Source organism: Penicillium brevicompactum, assembly GCF_028827555.1.
Source record: "Penicillium brevicompactum strain IBT 35665 chromosome Unknown utg000001l_segment0_segment1, whole genome shotgun sequence".
NCBI classification, from domain to species: Eukaryota; Fungi; Ascomycota; class Eurotiomycetes; order Eurotiales; family Aspergillaceae; genus Penicillium; species Penicillium brevicompactum.
The window spans coordinates 575,491-592,382 of record NW_026623204.1 but is presented as its reverse complement, the minus strand read 5'-3'; the positions used below and the strand labels follow the sequence as shown (position 1 = coordinate 592,382).

Sequence of the window (16,892 nt, the reverse complement as noted above, 5' to 3'; positions counted from 1 at the left end):
ACAAGAAGTGCTGGAGCGTCGATATTGATAAATAAGGGCGCTAGTCAGCATACAGTTCGGAGAAACATTATTCCCGGTATCAATCGCTTCATCGATTTATCACTGAGCTCTGCCCTTCTTCCCACGCTACACCGGACCGAAGTCATGCCAGGTTCACTTGCAGATTATTTAGCGAAGAACTACCTCACAGCCGATCCGGCCACCGAGCGGCCAAAGAAGAAGCGCAAGAAGACCAAAGCCGTCGACACTTCAGGCTCTGGTCTGATCATCGCCGACGATGATCCCCCAGATATCCGCGCCTCATTAGGCAACCAGCGTCAAGACGATGAAGACAGCCCATATATCGATACCTCTGCCAAGACTGCCGAGTTCCGCCGAGCTAAAAAATCAGGTTGGAAGAATATTGGAGGACCCGCACCCAGCCAGGCGAACGAACAAGATGCCGCAGACGCGATCCTCGCCTCAGCAGCGGCCGAGCGAGCGGCCGAGCAGAACCAAGATGATGGCGACGACCCAATGATTGACGACAACGATGACGGAGCAGGAAGAATGGAGTCCGGCGCACGCGGTGGTCTTCAAACAGCCGACCAGACCGCGGCGATGGTAAAAGCGCAAGAAAAGCGCCGCAAAGCCGAAGAAGCACTCTACCGCGACCCGTCTGCTGCGAACGAAAAGTCCCAAGAAACCATCTACCGAGACGCCTCCGGGCGCATCATCAATGTAGCCATGAAACGCGCGGAAGCCCGACGGGCGGAAGAAGAGAAACGCGAAAAGGAAGAACAAGCGCGCGAGGCCCAAATGGGTGATGTACAGCGGCAGCAACGCGCGGATCGGAAACAAGAATTACAAAACGCCAAGGGAATGACTCTTGGGCGGACGATCGACGACGAGGATATGAACGACGAGATGAAGGCCCAGGGCCGGTGGAATGATCCTGCGGCGCAGTTCCTGACTGAGAGTCGGGATGCTGGGGCTAGTGTTACAGGCAAGCCTCTGTACCGTGGATCGTTCCAGCCGAATCGGTATAATATTCGCCCTGGGCATCGCTGGGATGGGGTGGATCGCGCGAATGGGTTTGAGAAGGATTGGTTCGCCGCGCGGAATAAGAAGAGCCGGTATGAGGCGCTGGATTATCAGTGGCAGATGGACGAGTAGCCTTGATTGTGTACCTTAATACCTGGGTGCTGGACGCCTGTTGCATCAATATACTGGTGGAATTATACCCTCGACATATTACTATGTGTAGTATCAATACTCCATTGAATTTTTATGATTCTCATCCCCTTCCAATGTTGAAATTAATTGTGGACTTACGATCGTATTTAGCTTCCTAAACTGCTGTCTCATGCCTATATTGCTCGACACCTATTGTTTGCAGGACAGTGTTCAGTATCTAATTGGAATAGATATAGACCCCCAATTAGATGTGGGCGGAGATAAAGAGTGCCAAGGTTGCTACGGGACTCTGTTTACCCAAACAAAAAACTTGCTGTTCCTTGAACTTCTCCACCATCTACCGCATACCCATAACCCGGTCGCGAAAATGGACAAGCGAACTGGAGAGAGTCCCATGGAGTTCGAATGGGAGACGAAAGCTCCCGGCGACGCCAGTTCGCCCTTCTTTCAGCTCGGCGCACAGCATCATGACAAGAAACGTTGGTGCCCCGATCTGCAGCACTTGGATACGATGTCAATTGCTAACATCTATTAAGGAACCCATAGCACATTTGAGTCTCCCAAAAAGCAAGGCTTTCCAACTCTCCGCCAACCAAACTCCCAACCCTTCCTTTTCTCTCAGCCTCGTCACCAAGCCGCACCACCCTCTCCCAAAGCCAAGTTCGGACAACCCTCGTTCATGACACCACGGAAATTTGATGTGGATTTCTCATCAGGGGCAGAAAACATGTCATCGCCTGAATGTGCAGATAATGAGGATACCCCCGAGCAGCCATCCAAGGCAGGAAAAGGAATTGGGTCAATGTTCAACTTCACAAAAGCCCCGCAGAGCCCAGGGCGAGGGCAGATCCCGCGACTGGCCCACCACTCCAACGGAGCAGTCAACCGCATACAGAAAAAGCGAAGGAGGGACCGGGAGCTCGGCCGAAGAATAAAGGTGGACAGCGACGACGAGACCGACGATGACCGACCCAGCAGCAGGGATCAACCGACAAAGCTAGTGAAACAAGGCAATAAACAGGTCGAGCAGGGATCAAGGGCATCAACATGGTCTGAATTCTTCAGCATGCTCGAGGCACACCCGAATGTCCCCGCCATTCTGTCATGGTGGGCCCAGCTAGTGGTGAATCTGTCGCTCTTCTCGCTAGCCGTATACGTTGTCTTTGGATTCGTCTCGGCGATCCGCGGCGAGTTCGAGCAAGCCGCGCAGGAAATGTCCGACACCATTTTGGCCGACATGGCAGTCTGCACGAAGAGCTACCTTGACAACGACTGTGGACGACCGACCCGGGCACCGGCCCTGGAAACGATCTGCGAGAACTGGGAACGGTGCATGAATCGCGACCCGGCGAAGGTTGGTCGAGCCAAGGTTTCCGCGCACACCATGGCGATCATCATCAACAGCTTCATTGACCCCATCAGTTGGAAGGCGATTGTGAGTTCCTTCTCTGGTAATTGGGCGTGAAATTGCGCTAACCAAGCATCTAGCTATTCTTCCTCGCAACCATCTCGACCGTCACAGTTGTTAGCAACTGGTCATTCCGCTCATTCAGGCACCGTCTCCAACAGCAGCACTACGCACAACACCCCCAATCCCAGCCCATGCACCCACAGCTGCAACACAACCCCTCTTTCGGGTACTATGGCCAACAACAAGATCCTCGGCAAGGCCAGACCTACGAGAAACCAGAGCAACCTCTCATGTTGGAGAACAATCGGTCGATGGATTTCGTGACCGAGCGCAGCCGTGATCGCGAACAGCACCTTCGTACCCCGAGCCCAACTAAGCGCAGGTTCGCCTGAAGCTGCATTGGCATCTGAAAATGGTCGGCGTCTTTGTTTGCGGGGTTTGGCAGCATATTCGGGGATTGCTGGAGCTAAGGCTGGCAATTGAACTGGTTCGGTGTTACTCTCTTATACCTGTCATCTTGTGTTCCTTTCTTGTATTTCTCTTGAACTTATCTACGGGAATTGGACTTCCCTCTGTTCATTTTATATCCCATTCACAGGACTGTTTTGTCATAAATTCCTTCGAAGATTTTTTTCACAAATCCGCCTGGCGCCATCCTTTGCTTTGAAATGACAAGTCATCATGCTTACTGGTAGCTTGATGCGATGGCAGAGCACGTGCAGCAGTAGTTATGGGTAATGGTTCGTCCAATGATGAATTTGAAGATAGCAATGAAACAAACAGTAATTTTCAGGATCAATTTGGCCGTTTTGATTTATACTGCGGGCAATTGGGCATCGACACATGCGTGTGCTATTGCATTCGATTCCATTTTGGCCGAAGCCGAGTCGGCGAACGTTGGCCGGTGGGCGAGGATTCGGCCACCGGCAGCGCCGACCCAGAGTAACGACTTTGCCACGGCGCCGAAGTACGAGCATGACTGATTCCGGTTCCTTCGCATGCCCTTCCACCCCCTTCATTCGCTGAACTGTTGACAGGTCCGAGGGGATGTACCCGTTCCCGATCTTCAGACTTACCCTCGGCGATTATCTGGTCCCGCTGCACGTCAGACGCCATGCGGCCTGAACTATGAAAATGGCCGAGCTTTAAAATGTTTATACATGAAAATTTTCCATATCCACCACAACATAGCTATAAAGTAGTTGATATCCATAGAGTATTGTTTCTGTAGACACAACCAAAAGCCAATTCCATCTTCCATCTTCCTGCAAAGTCTCAAATAATGCATATGGAACCAAAAGTCGACTCGGCCTCCATCCCGGAAGGAGGCCTAATTGGCAACCTCGTGGTAGCAGGCAGTTTTAGCGCTATCATGGGTGGATTAGGCCTGATGAACAGCATTGGAATTTATCAAGCCTGGATCTCAACGCACCAACTGTCAAACATTAGCGAAGGTCAAATCGGGTGGATCTTCGGTATCTACAACTTCCTCGTCTTCTTCTGTGGAATTCAAATTGGTCCTATCTTCGATATCAAAGGCCCTAGACTATTGATGTGGATTGGTTCTATCCTGTTGGTCCTCACATTCGTTCTTATGGGCTTTTGCACTCAGTACTGGCACTTCTTAATTGTCATTGGTATACTTGGAGGAATGGGAACATCATTCATATTCATTGTTCCAGTAGCCAGTATCGGGCACTTCTTCCTCAAGCGCCGTGGTGCAGCGACTGGTCTTGCGCTGGCAGGTGGAAGCATCGGCGGCGTGATATTCCCCTTGGTGCTGCAGAACCTTGCCCCAGAGATTGGGTTTGCATGGGCCAGTCGAGTCGTCGGTTTAATCACACTCATTCTCCTGATCCCCGGTCTGATCTTTGTGCGCGCGAACTTCCCTCCGTCCAAGGTTCCCGCGGCGCCATCTCTCAAGGTCTTCCTGCCTGATCTGACTATTCTCAAAGATCCTATTCTTGCACTGACGACTATCGGTGTCTTCTTCATTGAATGGGGATTCTTCATTCCACTTGAGTACATTGCTTCTTATTCAATTGCGAGTGGAATATCCCCTCGCATGTCATATCTGATGGTTGTCTTCCTAAATGCGGGATCCTTCCCTGGACGATGGCTTCCGGGAATCGTTGCCGATCGAATTGGACGGTTCAACACATTGATCTTGACCAACATTCTTTGTCTGATCTCTGTACTGGCTATTTGGATGCCCGCAAACGGAAACATTGTTGCTGTGATCATCTTCTCTGTTGTATTTGGATTTGGAAGTGGTAGCAACATCAGCCTGGTCCCTGTTTGTGTTGGAGAATTGTGTCCAGTGGAAAATTATGGACGGTACTATACCACTGTGTATACTATTGTCAGCTTTGGGTAAGCATTGTTTCATGTCCCCTGTCTTGAGTATAACCGGCTAACATATTTTCTTATTAGTGCATTGACCGGAGTACCGATCGCAGGAGAAATCATCCACCGTTGCGAGGGGGCATATTGGGGCCTGATCTCATTTGCCGGCTGCTCTTATGCTGCTGGGCTGATCTGCTTCATTTCTGTGAAAATTCTCCAAAACAAGAAAGCAAAAAAGGAGGTGAAGGTTGAAGTGGCGGAGGAAAAAGTTGAGGTGTCGGGTGTTTAGCTCTGACATTCATATGACGAAAGTGATGAAACGCCAGCATATAATATTTTAGCGAATCGAGACCTGAGTAGGTATAGATGAAATTCCTTTTGAAATGATTAATCTTGGAACTTTGAAAGGTAGATACTACCAAACTACATTATCCATCAATGCCATCCAGCTAGTGTACTGGACTCTGGCGTTGGGTAGCCCAACCTTGGAATAGGTATACTTAGACCCAACCTTCAAATTCTTCCAACGTCAATGACGCACATATCGTATGGCTTTGAATCAATTGGCAGTTGTTCAGCTCATAGTCTCGAGCCACGTGAACTAATATTTGAACATCGCGCAAATGCCGAGCCATGCCCAAGTGGTCAGTAACAGAGCGCCTTCATACTGACGTAAATTTGCCATTTGCCATTTGCCATTTCTGGGGCAAAATGTAACTTACGGCACTCATTCGGCTGTTTGCTTTGTATAAAAGAATCCATGACCATTGAAAGGGCGAAGCAGTGGGTTTCACTTCATACATCCATTCCCTTTGTTTTCACACTCATATATACTGTTCCGGATGCGAAATGGGTCTGCCCTCTGAGGAAAAGCAAAACCTCATCATAGTTTCCAACCGTCTACCACTGTCGGTGAAGCGCGTGGATGGTGTCTTCCAGTCTTCAATTTCCAGTGGCGGTCTGGTCACATCTCTCGCTGGATTGACCAAGTCCACCAAGTTCCAATGGTTTGGCTGGCCGGGTATCGAGGTGAGGGACCCCGGAGACAGGGAGGAAGTCTCAGAGAGTCTGGCAGTCCATAATGCCATCCCTATATTTCTTGATAGTACTCTGGCACACGAACACTATAATGGATTCTCAAGTAAGCATCGCACCTCAATTCAAAAGACCCACTCTGATTCTCAGACCGAATCCTTTGGCCCATTCTTCATTATCAGTCGGGAGTGACTTTTGACGATATCCCATGGCAAGCCTATAAGCGAGTAAACGAGCTCTTCGCCGATGCTATCGTGGAGACCGCAGCGAACGGGACATTGATCTGGGTCCACGATTATCACCTCATGTTGTTGCCCGAGATTCTCCGAAACAGACTGAAAGAGCGAGGAAAGTCTTGTGCCATTGGGTTCTCTCTCCACACACCGTTCCCCGCAGGAGACTTTTGGAGAAATCTGCCTGTTCGCAAACATTTGATCGAAGGTTTGTTGTCGAGCGATTTGATTGGCTTCCACACCGACGAGTATAAACAGAACTTTATCGATACCTGTGCCAGTCTTCTGTGAGTATTAGCCATGACTTGATACCCCCTCCCAGTAATAAAGAGCCCTCTCATACCCGTGTAGTGATGCACGCACCGAGATCCCAAACCAAATTCAGTACAAGAACCGCCTCGTTTGCACGAACAAGTTCATTGTCGGTATTGATCCGCAGAAATTCACCGAGACCTTGGAGATGCCGAAGGTTCAAGATCGCATCCGAACCCTGAAACAACGTTATGAGGGCGTCAAGGTGATTGTAGGCGTCGATAGGCTGGACCATATCAAAGGTCTAACGCAAAAGCTCAGTGGCTTCGATGCATTTCTCGACGACCACCCCGAATTGCAGAACAAGGTTGTTCTCATCCAAGTCGCAGTGCCCAGCCGAGAGGATGTCAAAGAATATCAAGATCTCGAGCGCGATCTCTGCACAATGGCTGGAAAAATCAACGGCAAGCATGGTTAGTCCTCGCATTCGACAATAAGCGTATACTGACAGTATAGCCACCCCTGAGGGTACACCATTGCTGTACATGCATCGGTCTGTCCCATTCGAGGAGCTGACAGCCTTGTATTCGGTGGCCGATGTGTGCCTCCTCACATCCACTCGCGATGGTATGAATCTCGTGGCATTCGAATACGTGGCCTGTCAACGTGAACGTCATGGCGTCCTTGTGCTGTCTGAATTTGCCGGAGCTTCTTCTTTTATGTCGAACGGTAGTATCTCGTTTCATCCGGCTAACAAGACCGAAATGTCCGAGGCAATCTTCAAGGCCATCAGTCTCGATGCGTCGGAGCGAAAGTCGAAGTATGAGTATCTCCGTGATTTCGTCAACCATAACACAAGGTACGACTCGAGCTACCACGACCCAATCGTTAGTGACTAACTCTCCACAAGCGCGAAATGGGGCCAAGATTTCACCGAGAAGCTATCCCAACGCTGCAAGCGCCCAGACAAGCCATGTTAATCTTTCATTCCTCTGCAAATTGTAAATAGGTTGAGCATGGTTTTTCTTGGCCAATGAAGAAAGTGTTGGTTTCTACCAAAACGCTTGCGTAGATCAGACTACTATTCCAAGTTCCCCGGCCGGGTAGTCTCTTGAGTCCAAGGCCGTAGCGAGCAAAACGCCTAGGGGGTACAGTAAATCTCATGCTATAACACAAAATCTTCACCAATGGCCCCTCCGCACCTTTTCTCATTAGTATATGCCAATTCACCCGTATATAGCGTGTAATTACTCACCGCATTATATAGTCAAGTGTTCAGGGACAGCGGCTGAAGTGTAGACCTTCAAAGTTGCGGGAAATAGAGTTCGGCGCACGGACCACCAAGACCACGAACCAATGAGCGCTCGTTTACTTCCTCCGGCCCACAACCAATCAGCGAGTCCGTAGAAGTAAATATTGCCCAGGTGTTTTGTACCCGTGGGCCGTGGACTTCTTTAGAGGGAGTATTCATTCCATCTGTGCGATATTTCTTTTCTTGTCTTCTCTTCTGCTCTGTTGACGTGTTGGTCGTGATGCAATCGTTTACCCCAAGTTCAGGTCGCTTAGTCGTCGACAACCAGATGATCAGTCGTCGACACGTCTGAGCGTATGCCCAAAACAAGTACCTTCCTACGCCTCTGCTTCTTCTTTCTCTGTTTCTTCCTGTTCCCTCTTTACTTGCCTGATCCCACTTTCACAATTCCTTGCGCCAATACTTCATATCCCCGAAGCTTTGACGTGGCATGGTCTGTTATGGCTGAGCATCTTGCATTGGTACGTGTGTCTCTGTTCATTCTCTGCTATACAGCACTCGCATCACGTTGAATGTTTATCCTACTCTGCCTACTGCTCGACACTGCCCATACCCTTCATACTTGTGTTGATTCCCCCTACACTCACGAAAGAGCAACAGAGGCCCCTTTGGCGATTGGCTGCAAGTCATAGCTCATACTGCCGCTCAACACAGCTCAAAAACATTGTGCAGTTGGAATACATATGGGCTATACCTTACTGACGTGACTCAAGTTCAAAATCTAGACCTTCCACGACAGCACCACTTTCACGCCATGGGTCTTCCACGCACATCATGATTTGGATGTTGCTGGATCGTTTCCACACGAACAGACTGATTACAAGCTCAAAGGCAAAAAGTAAGTTCATTCTCTCTTACACTCGGGCTTCTTGCTTGATCACCCCGGTGTAGGTAGCGATTGAGAAGCCCATGCTCCTGACAACGACATTTTAGCATTTGCTGATGCTCTGTCGACAAAGAACACAGGAACCTTCCAGGTGACGCCAACTGGAATCGTGGCTTATCCTGAACACTTCCAAGGTTCGTGATATCAATATATGAGAGATTTACGACTTGGCTAATCAAGTGAGCATAGCTTCACACGTCTCCAAAGCATTCACCAAATGTATCATTGGAATGCTTTGAAAAATCGAATTGGGCAATCTTCACGAGGTTTTTGAGATTATGAGATCGGTACGTGGGGTCCAAAGCAATTCATGACAGGCAGCCACCTGATCAGGGCTTCAATTGTCAAATCTGAACGTGGTTTGCTGACACCAGCTGTTTCAACTAGTCATCTCTCGTGTGTCAACTCGCCACCTAGTTCGCTACAGTGTTTCCTATTTCGACTGCGTACCTAAAGAAATCTGCAACGCGAAACCACAAACCGGACGACTATTGATATATTTGAGAGGTACAGTTGCGAGGTGCTTTGGATCCCGAGGTGATCTGTGCTGGCTCTGTGCTAGTATACGTTCACCAAAACCATCTCGGGGAGTTCAAACAGTTCAATCGGTGAAGATGGCGATATACGGTAGCCACCGAGGCTGCATTGGTGAGTTTGCTTCCTTTCGCGCGTGTGAGAATTTTACATGCTGACCTCGGTGTTGAATTCGAGTATCTCGACAACAAATGTCGCATAGCCAAGTTGCTAGCTTACATTGCCGGATTATTGCAATTGTGATATTATACCACAATGCCGCTAGCTCAACCACAGATGCCGCAGGCGAGTACAACATTCCAAAGCTCCTCCGATTTTCGATTCAAATGGGCGGTGAAGATCAAAAAAACATCATCATCAATCTGAGAACGGCGTTGATGAAATCATGCGAACCCGATCTGAGCCCTAACTTTTGACCCTTTTTGAAACCCAGCAAACGAAGTTGATCAATTTTGCTAATTTATTTTGAACAGGGAATATTCTGCAATTTGTCCTCTCAACCAGGTGAGTGGGTTCATAGCCCCCAATTCACACGGGCAGTGATGATCAAGAAGAATCGTCAATCTGAGAACCCCGGTTGAACGGCATTGGTGAAAACACGTTGATCTGAGCCTTTTGTTTCTCCCAGAATCAGTATGATTCAAGTCACATTTCTGCGCTAACCTTGGAAAATATTTGAGCAGGGAATCTTCCACCTAAATACGAGCTATCTCCATAACCAGGTCAGCAACTCCCAGGCTCCTGATTTCTGCGGGCAATGATGAGAGAAGATATCCAATCATCGCCTCACCACCACCGATTATCAATCTGAGCTCCCCGGCGTGGAAAGCATAGATGAGAAAACTTCGTTCTGAGCCCTGCAAATTCTGTCTCGGCATGAGTTATTTCCGTTGAATCTGCTGCTAACTTTCTTATTTACAGCGCGGATGATAAAGAGAGCCCCAGACCCCTAGTTGACATTCAATTGAATCCACGCACGGTATGTCGACTACTTCTACAGCAGATTTCCAGTCCTCTTGGGCAGTGATGATCAAAATGGTTCCTCTCACCGACCTTCGGGCATGAAGAGAACACTCCGATCTGAGCCCTGACTATTCTGTGCTGTTTAAATTTCCAATACTGGCTTTTTGCAAGTGACTGATGGGCTGTTGACCTACAAATTCGCTCTAGGACTGCCCATAACACCAAATTCGTGAGCATTTTACATCTGCTCCCCAATCCTTCAGGGCGATGATAGATCAAAAAAAGTTTCTTCATCATCATTCAGAGCCTTTGGGCATGACGAACACGTCCCGATCTGAGCCCACACTGCTCTCCGAGTCTCAAACAACTGCAGGGTTGGGTTGTCGGATATGGGCTCTTCCCTCGTACACAATTTGATCAAGGCCCGTCCATCACCACAGCTAAGGTGAGTCTCCTAACCTCTATCTTCATTTCAAATGGGCGGTGATGATCAAAAAATTCCATCATCATCAATCTGAGAACGGCATTGATGAAATCATTCCGACACGATCTGAGCCCCAAACTTCCTCTGGTCCTAGAACCACTATGTTCAGCATTGTTTGTGGGGTAGAGATATTGGTGACACTTACTCTTGATCAAGGTTCTCTCCCATTCCTACAAACCTAGTAAGTACCCCACCGTTCGTCTTCAATTTGAAGGGGCGGTGATGATCAAAAAACATCATCATCAATCTGAGAACGGCGTTGATGAAATCATTCGAACCTGATCTGAGCCCTATAACTTGCTCTGGTCCTAGAACCACTATATTCAGCATTGATTGTCAAGTATGAATACTGCTGACACCCACTTTTGATCCAGCCTCTCCTATTTCGAAACACCTCGTGAGTTTCCCACTATTGGTTCTCAATTTAAAGGGGCGGTGATGATCAAAATCATCATCAATCTGAGAATCCAGGCGTGGACGGCATTGATGAAAACAACCCGATCTGAGCCTTAAAAATTTCCCAAAATCGGCCAATTTCGAGATTGCAGCTTTCTGCTAATTTATGTTGGTTGAAACAGGAACATTCTACCCGTTGTCTTCGAAAGCTCTACGAGCTATATCCATGAAAAGGCGAGTGAACTCTTGGCTCCCATTCCCCTCTACCCACGGGCAATGATGATAAAAAAATAAGCTTCATCATCATCAATCTGAGAATCCAGGCGTGGACGGCATTGATGAAAACAACCCAGTCTGAGCCCTGAAAAGTTCCCAAAATCCACTCCTTGGAGATAAAGTCTTCCAAGGTTGATACCACTTTATATTGGTTAACAAGGGAATAGTCTACACGCTTTCTTCCAACGTTCTAAAAGCCATATCTATGAAAAGGTGAGTGAACTCCTGACTCTTAATCCCCACGGGCGGTGATGATCAAAAAAATTCTTCATCATCAATCTGAGGATCCAGGCGTGGACAGGAAAGATGAAATCTCTCCGATCCGAGCCCTTACCAACTTTGCCCCCAAGTCTCACAAAACATTTGAACAAGAGGCGGGTTCTGATAATCCATGTTCTTAGAAACCTATCAACGGTACCTTTTCGGATTGACTGTGCCCCCATAGCCGTCTCCAATGTCAACACGAGCGTCGATGATGAATTCTGAGACCAATTCCTGTTCTTCTAAAATTTGTTTCCATACAAACTGAACTGGATTGCAGAAGACCCAGCGTTGAAGTTGTTTGGCTAAAGTGACACTGGATGCGCCGAGCCTAGCGAGCCGCAAAGAATGAAGGTGTCCACTGCCGGCATATTTCCATGTGATCCCCTTCCTGTGCCCATTGCCTCATGAACCTCTTGAAAAACTTCCAGCAGGAAAATCAACCTGTTTATGCTAATCATGCCGATTTTTCCCTTTTGATTTGGAAAAACGGGTTGAGTTTTCTGCTTCATTTCCCAGTTCCAGATAAATGGTTGACCTTCTCGGAATGACAAGGTTCCTTTTTCTTTTTCGATACCTCCAGAGATCCTCTCTCACTCTTTCAAGATACTCAAAACTCTCTTTGCCTCTTTCTTCCCTTGAAATCCTTTCCACAGTGATAAGGGTTCATATTTCACATCTCCTCCTGACAGGAGGCAGAACCAGTGTTTATGATGAGTGACTTAACGCCAGTCTGAGCCTCTCCTGGGGCAGTGACGACTGACCTACAACCCAAATCTGAAGCACTGGATGTCCACCTAGCTTTCATTATTCGACTTCATTGTCGCACGCCAAGCACTTTTGTCATGGTGGGACAAGAAGATCAATCCCATTCCTTTTTACCGAGACGCAAGCAACCTTCTTTGTGTCGCTTGAAATATTTGCTGGTATAATGATGAAATATCAACTCATTCCAATCTGAGTCGTGAAGAGAATACTCTACTTCTGAAACCTGATGTGCAAACTTTATTTTCGGGCCCCACTTCTGCCGAGGTCTTGACATGACTCTAAGGATGATCCATGCGCAGCTCTAAGTGTTGGGATTTTGGAATATACTGATGTTTCAGATTCGTGCAGGTACATCCCGCGGTTACATGTACAATTAAAGAGACCATCGATCCACGGAACCCTCGAAGGAGCCACAGAGCGATTAAGGAACGGCCCCACATCGGTTGCGCCGCACATGTGGCTTATCACGACATGGTCAGCAAATGGAAGCCCCCAAAAATTTCGTCATGTACCTTAATGTGACGGGGCCAAATTATCGACTGTGACACTTATCGTGGGGAGATTTCCAGTCTTTTCCCGTTCCTCTTTGCTACCTCAACAATGGCGGACAAAGGATCAACCGTCACATACAGGGGCGCCGCACAAGATGGCGATGGGAAAAGCTTCCGATCGGAGGGACCGCCCCGATCAGACGAGGAGTTTGCAGACCCGATGGCTGCGCCGTTGAAACGCCAGTTGAAATCGCGACATCTTCAAATGATTGCGATTGGAGGTAAGTTACACGGTCGCGTGTAGGCGCATTTGCTGACAAGGTCTTTTTTTGGTAGGAATTATTGGACCTGGCTTGCTTGTGAGCTCTGGAAATGCGTTAGCCGATGGTGGACCCGCGGGAGCTTTGATCAGCTTCTCACTGGTCGGAATTATTGTCTTTTTCGTTATGTATGAGATCTCAAATTTGAGGGTTCAAATGTGGACGCTAACCTGTTTAGGCAATCACTGGGTGAGATGGCCACTTTGATTCCAGTGACTGGTTCCTTTACCGAATATGCCGAGCGCTTCATTGATGACTCCCTTGCATTTGCGCTCGGATGGGCGTATTGGTATTTATGGGTGACGGTATGCAATACTCCCGGGTTTGACATACCAAATGCTGACTGGGCAGGTTCTCGCCAATGAGTACAATGCCATATCGCTGGTTATTGGATATTGGACAGATGCGGTGCCCCAATGGGGATGGATTCTGATTTTCTGGTTCATGTTCCTCACCCTCTCAAATTTGGGAATTTTGGCATACGGCGAAATGGAATTTTGGTTGTCCCTGTAAATACAAAACGCCACGGAAAGACATCGCAAGCTTACTGACTACTTGCAGAATCAAAGTTTTGGCACTAATTGTTTTCTTCATTCTCGCCATCATCATCAGCTCGGGTGGCATTGGACCCCATAAGATCGGGTTCGAATACTGGCACAATCCTGGGGCATTTGCAGATTCCATCAATGGAGTCGCGAAAACCTTTGTTGTTGCTGGAACGTTGTACGCTGGAACTGAAATGTATGTGGCGAGAAATCCTCAGTTTTGACTGTATATGAAACTAACAATGAAATAGGGTCGGAATTACAGCGGGAGAATCTGCAAACCCACAAAAGGCAGTACCGAAAGCAATCAAGCAGGTCTTCTGGCGTATCCTAATCTTCTACGTCGGTAAGTTTATAGAGAAAACGAATTGCACAAGATCTAATGATGTCAAGGTACTATATTCTTCATTGGAATTCTTATTCCGTGGAACGACGATAGACTTCTAGGGGCCACGTCCAAGACTGCCAGCTCCCCCTTGACGATCTCGTTGCAGGATGCCGGAATTCTTCCCGCAGCTCACCTGATCAATGCATTGATTGTGATCAGTGTCATTTCTGCAGGAAACAGCTCGCTTTATGTGGCATCCAGAACCCTACTCTTTATGTCTCGCAACAGAAAGGCTCCAAAATTCATTGGCCGCACGAATAAACTTGGAGTGCCATGGGTTGGCTTGATCTTCACCAATGTATTTGCCTGCATTGTGTTCTTGGGCCAATCTTCCAGTGCTGGACGAGTTTACTCCGCTTTGATCACTCTTTCTGGAGGTAATCTATCATTCCAACAAAATTTTTGCTCACCGCTAACAAACAAAAGTGGCTACGTTTATCGTGTGGTCCGTTATTGGAATTGCTCACATCCGGTTCCGCCAAGCTCTGGTTGTGCAGGGCCAAGATCCATCGAAGCTTCCGTACCAAGCTATTTTCTACCCCTACGGAACTTACCTCTCATTGGCGGCCAATGTGTTCCTCATCTTCTTCCAGGGATATACGTGCTTCCTGAACCCATTCAGTTCAACCGATTTTGTGATCAACTACATTCTGCTGCCTGTCTTCGTTTTATTCGTTGTGGGATACAAATTCTGGCACAAGACCCGATTTGTGAAGCTGGAAGATATGGACATCTGGACAGGGCGGAGGGAGATTGCGGAAGTTGAGGAGACCGAGTCCTTGAAGCCACGAAAGTGGTGGTCTCGCATATACTCTATTGTTATCGGATAGACAATTGGAATGTCTTTTGCTACCATCATATAGCAAAGGACTCTCAGAACAGTGGACGCCTTCTCCGAACTCGGGGGCAGGAATCACAGACATGCATTTGAGAACTAGCCTGGTTTCACTACCCTCATCGGAAAACAAACCAAGTACGATCTAGCGTTTCTATTAGCCATTCTTCAGGCTTCAAGCGACTTAGATTATAAGATAAGCACTGTGCGCAATCGCATGGACGCTTCAATAAATACGGAAACCGTCGGACCATCAACGGCGAGAAGGACATGCGAACGGCAAGTCTCAGTGGTACAATCAGCCCAATCACTCTCACCTCAGTGTAGGTTTGTCTTGTCAGACTGGTCTGCACGTCTAGAATAAGCCAACTACCAATGTGGATTCCACCCTGAACTACCGAAACGACACTGCGAAGCTCCACACCTTCTGTTATCCAGTTGACCGTCAGATTGACATCGTGCTGGAATGACTTAGGTGATTGGTTGGATAATGAGGGGTAGACCCTCAATCTAGACTGCAGGGCGCTAGTCAGGGTTTAGCATCGGAGACCACCGGGCCTGTCGATCACCATCTCGAATAGGACGAATCTTCAAACACCAATTATTCCATCACCACTCAATTCCTCACGCTCTGGCAGAAGCTGAGAGGGAAATGATTGGGTCCATACTAGGTCCATACTAGAAATTGAGACTTCACCGGCAAACACTCCCCATTCGGTAATGTGTTGTGTATTAGTCCATCTCCTGCCCAGCTGCAACCTAGGTAGTCTTTCTGCGCCAAGTAGACACTAAAGACGAGATAAACAAATTGTAACATCGCGTGCACCGAGGCATGTCTTTCCTGCTCGCGAGGTCTTTTTCTAGGGTTCCAGTGGCTGTTATGGAGCAGTCCAGGTATATATAGCCCGCCGATATCCAGCAGATTTGAGATTCGTCTCAAGCACCCCAGCCCTCTCTATTGCAACCCAGCCAACGAGCCCCAAGTCTTAATCAACAACATGCAATTCTCAAAGGTGAGCACCCTAGAAGCCCACCACCAGCTGTGGAAAGCCTGACTCCTCCCAGCTCTTTGCCGTTGCGGCCTTCTTCATTGCCGGCGCCATCTCCGCCCCGCTCGACCTCGAAGCTCGCGCCTGTGCCTCCTCCTGTGGAACAATCTGCTACACCAGCAGCGCAGTCAACGCCGCCAAAGCAGCCGGGTACAAGCTCTACTCTTCCGGTAGCACAGCTTCCAGCTACCCGCACGTTTACCACGACTACGAGGGCTTCGTATTCCCTGTTTCTGGAACATACTACGAGTTCCCAATTTTGAAAAGTGGAAGCGTTTACAGTGGTGGCTCACCCGGTGCTGATCGCGTCATCTTCACCACAAGCAACCAACTCGCCGGTGTTATCACACATACTGGAGCTAGCGGGAACGATTTTGTTGAGTGCTCTTAGATGATGTTGGAGGGCTAGGGGACCTGGTGTATCTTCTTTGGCTCTCTGGCAATCTTGCAGCGACGTGCGGAGACACGTCGGGAATTCAAAGATAGCAGCAGGATTTTGAATGGCAAACCGGGAGCCCACAGAGATTATTTGTTGACTGTATCCATAGAAGGAAACATGCATATATACGAACGCAGCCTCTCTGAAACCTTAGGAGTTACCTCTTTCTATACTGAGTATGGATAGTTGTATTTACATTTTTTGAATGTAGGACATCGCAATTTTGTGTTGACACTGACTCGAGTGCCAACATGCTAGTGCGGTCCGTTTGTATTACTCTTGGTAATAGGGTGAAGCGACAGCGTGTATTGTGTTACTCGGTGCCATAGCTTTCATTACCATATGTGCTTGGGTTTACGAGAAAAAAGAAATCGAGCACTGTCGTTGCGTTGAGAAATATCTCTGTCGGAGCGAGTGCCTGGTAATCAAGGCCCCCGACACGTAACTAATTTCACAAGTAGGAGAATCATTCCTGGGAGCCCCTCTCTCCCC

At 48.2% G+C, this 16,892-nt stretch overlaps 6 protein-coding genes across 6 annotated transcripts; all 6 read left to right on the top strand.

Moving 5' to 3' along the window:
- Positions 1 to 144: 144 nt before the first annotated feature.
- On the top strand, positions 145 to 1,155 carry cwc26 (putative cell cycle control protein (Cwf26); the record flags this gene model as incomplete). The annotated part of the gene is made up of 1 exon (XM_056951963.1): positions 145 to 1,155. One exon carries the CDS (start codon positions 145 to 147, stop codon positions 1,153 to 1,155), a length of 1,011 nt encoding a protein of 336 aa, XP_056815114.1.
- A 388-nt stretch (positions 1,156 to 1,543) lies between these two features.
- N7506_002667 (putative nuclear envelope protein Brr6) lies at positions 1,544 to 2,979 on the top strand (the record flags this gene model as incomplete). The annotated part of the gene is made up of 3 exons (XM_056951962.1): positions 1,544 to 1,655; positions 1,713 to 2,611; positions 2,665 to 2,979. The coding sequence occupies 3 exons, from the start codon at positions 1,544 to 1,546 to the stop codon at positions 2,977 to 2,979; spliced, it is 1,326 nt and encodes a 441-aa protein (XP_056815113.1).
- An 890-nt stretch (positions 2,980 to 3,869) lies between these two features.
- Positions 3,870 to 5,222, top strand: N7506_002666 (Major facilitator superfamily domain general substrate transporter; the record flags this gene model as incomplete). Its single annotated transcript, XM_056951961.1, has 2 exons — positions 3,870 to 4,960; positions 5,021 to 5,222. The coding sequence occupies 2 exons, from the start codon at positions 3,870 to 3,872 to the stop codon at positions 5,220 to 5,222; spliced, it is 1,293 nt and encodes a 430-aa protein (XP_056815112.1).
- A 560-nt stretch (positions 5,223 to 5,782) lies between these two features.
- On the top strand, positions 5,783 to 7,433 carry N7506_002665 (trehalose-6-phosphate synthase; the record flags this gene model as incomplete). The annotated part of the gene is made up of 5 exons (XM_056951960.1): positions 5,783 to 6,074; positions 6,119 to 6,488; positions 6,553 to 6,926; positions 6,970 to 7,312; positions 7,364 to 7,433. 5 exons carry the CDS (start codon positions 5,783 to 5,785, stop codon positions 7,431 to 7,433), a joined length of 1,449 nt encoding a protein of 482 aa, XP_056815111.1.
- A 5,500-nt stretch (positions 7,434 to 12,933) lies between these two features.
- N7506_002664 (amino acid permease) lies at positions 12,934 to 14,907 on the top strand (the record flags this gene model as incomplete). Its single annotated transcript, XM_056951959.1, has 8 exons — positions 12,934 to 13,105; positions 13,161 to 13,272; positions 13,323 to 13,449; positions 13,496 to 13,653; positions 13,706 to 13,885; positions 13,941 to 14,035; positions 14,083 to 14,454; positions 14,504 to 14,907. 8 exons carry the CDS (start codon positions 12,934 to 12,936, stop codon positions 14,905 to 14,907), a joined length of 1,620 nt encoding a protein of 539 aa, XP_056815110.1.
- Positions 14,908 to 15,910: 1,003 nt separating this feature from the next.
- Positions 15,911 to 16,352, top strand: N7506_002663 (extracellular guanyl-specific ribonuclease RntA; the record flags this gene model as incomplete). Its single annotated transcript, XM_056951958.1, has 2 exons — positions 15,911 to 15,925; positions 15,978 to 16,352. 2 exons carry the CDS (start codon positions 15,911 to 15,913, stop codon positions 16,350 to 16,352), a joined length of 390 nt encoding a protein of 129 aa, XP_056815109.1.
- Between the last annotated feature and the right edge of the window lie 540 nt (positions 16,353 to 16,892).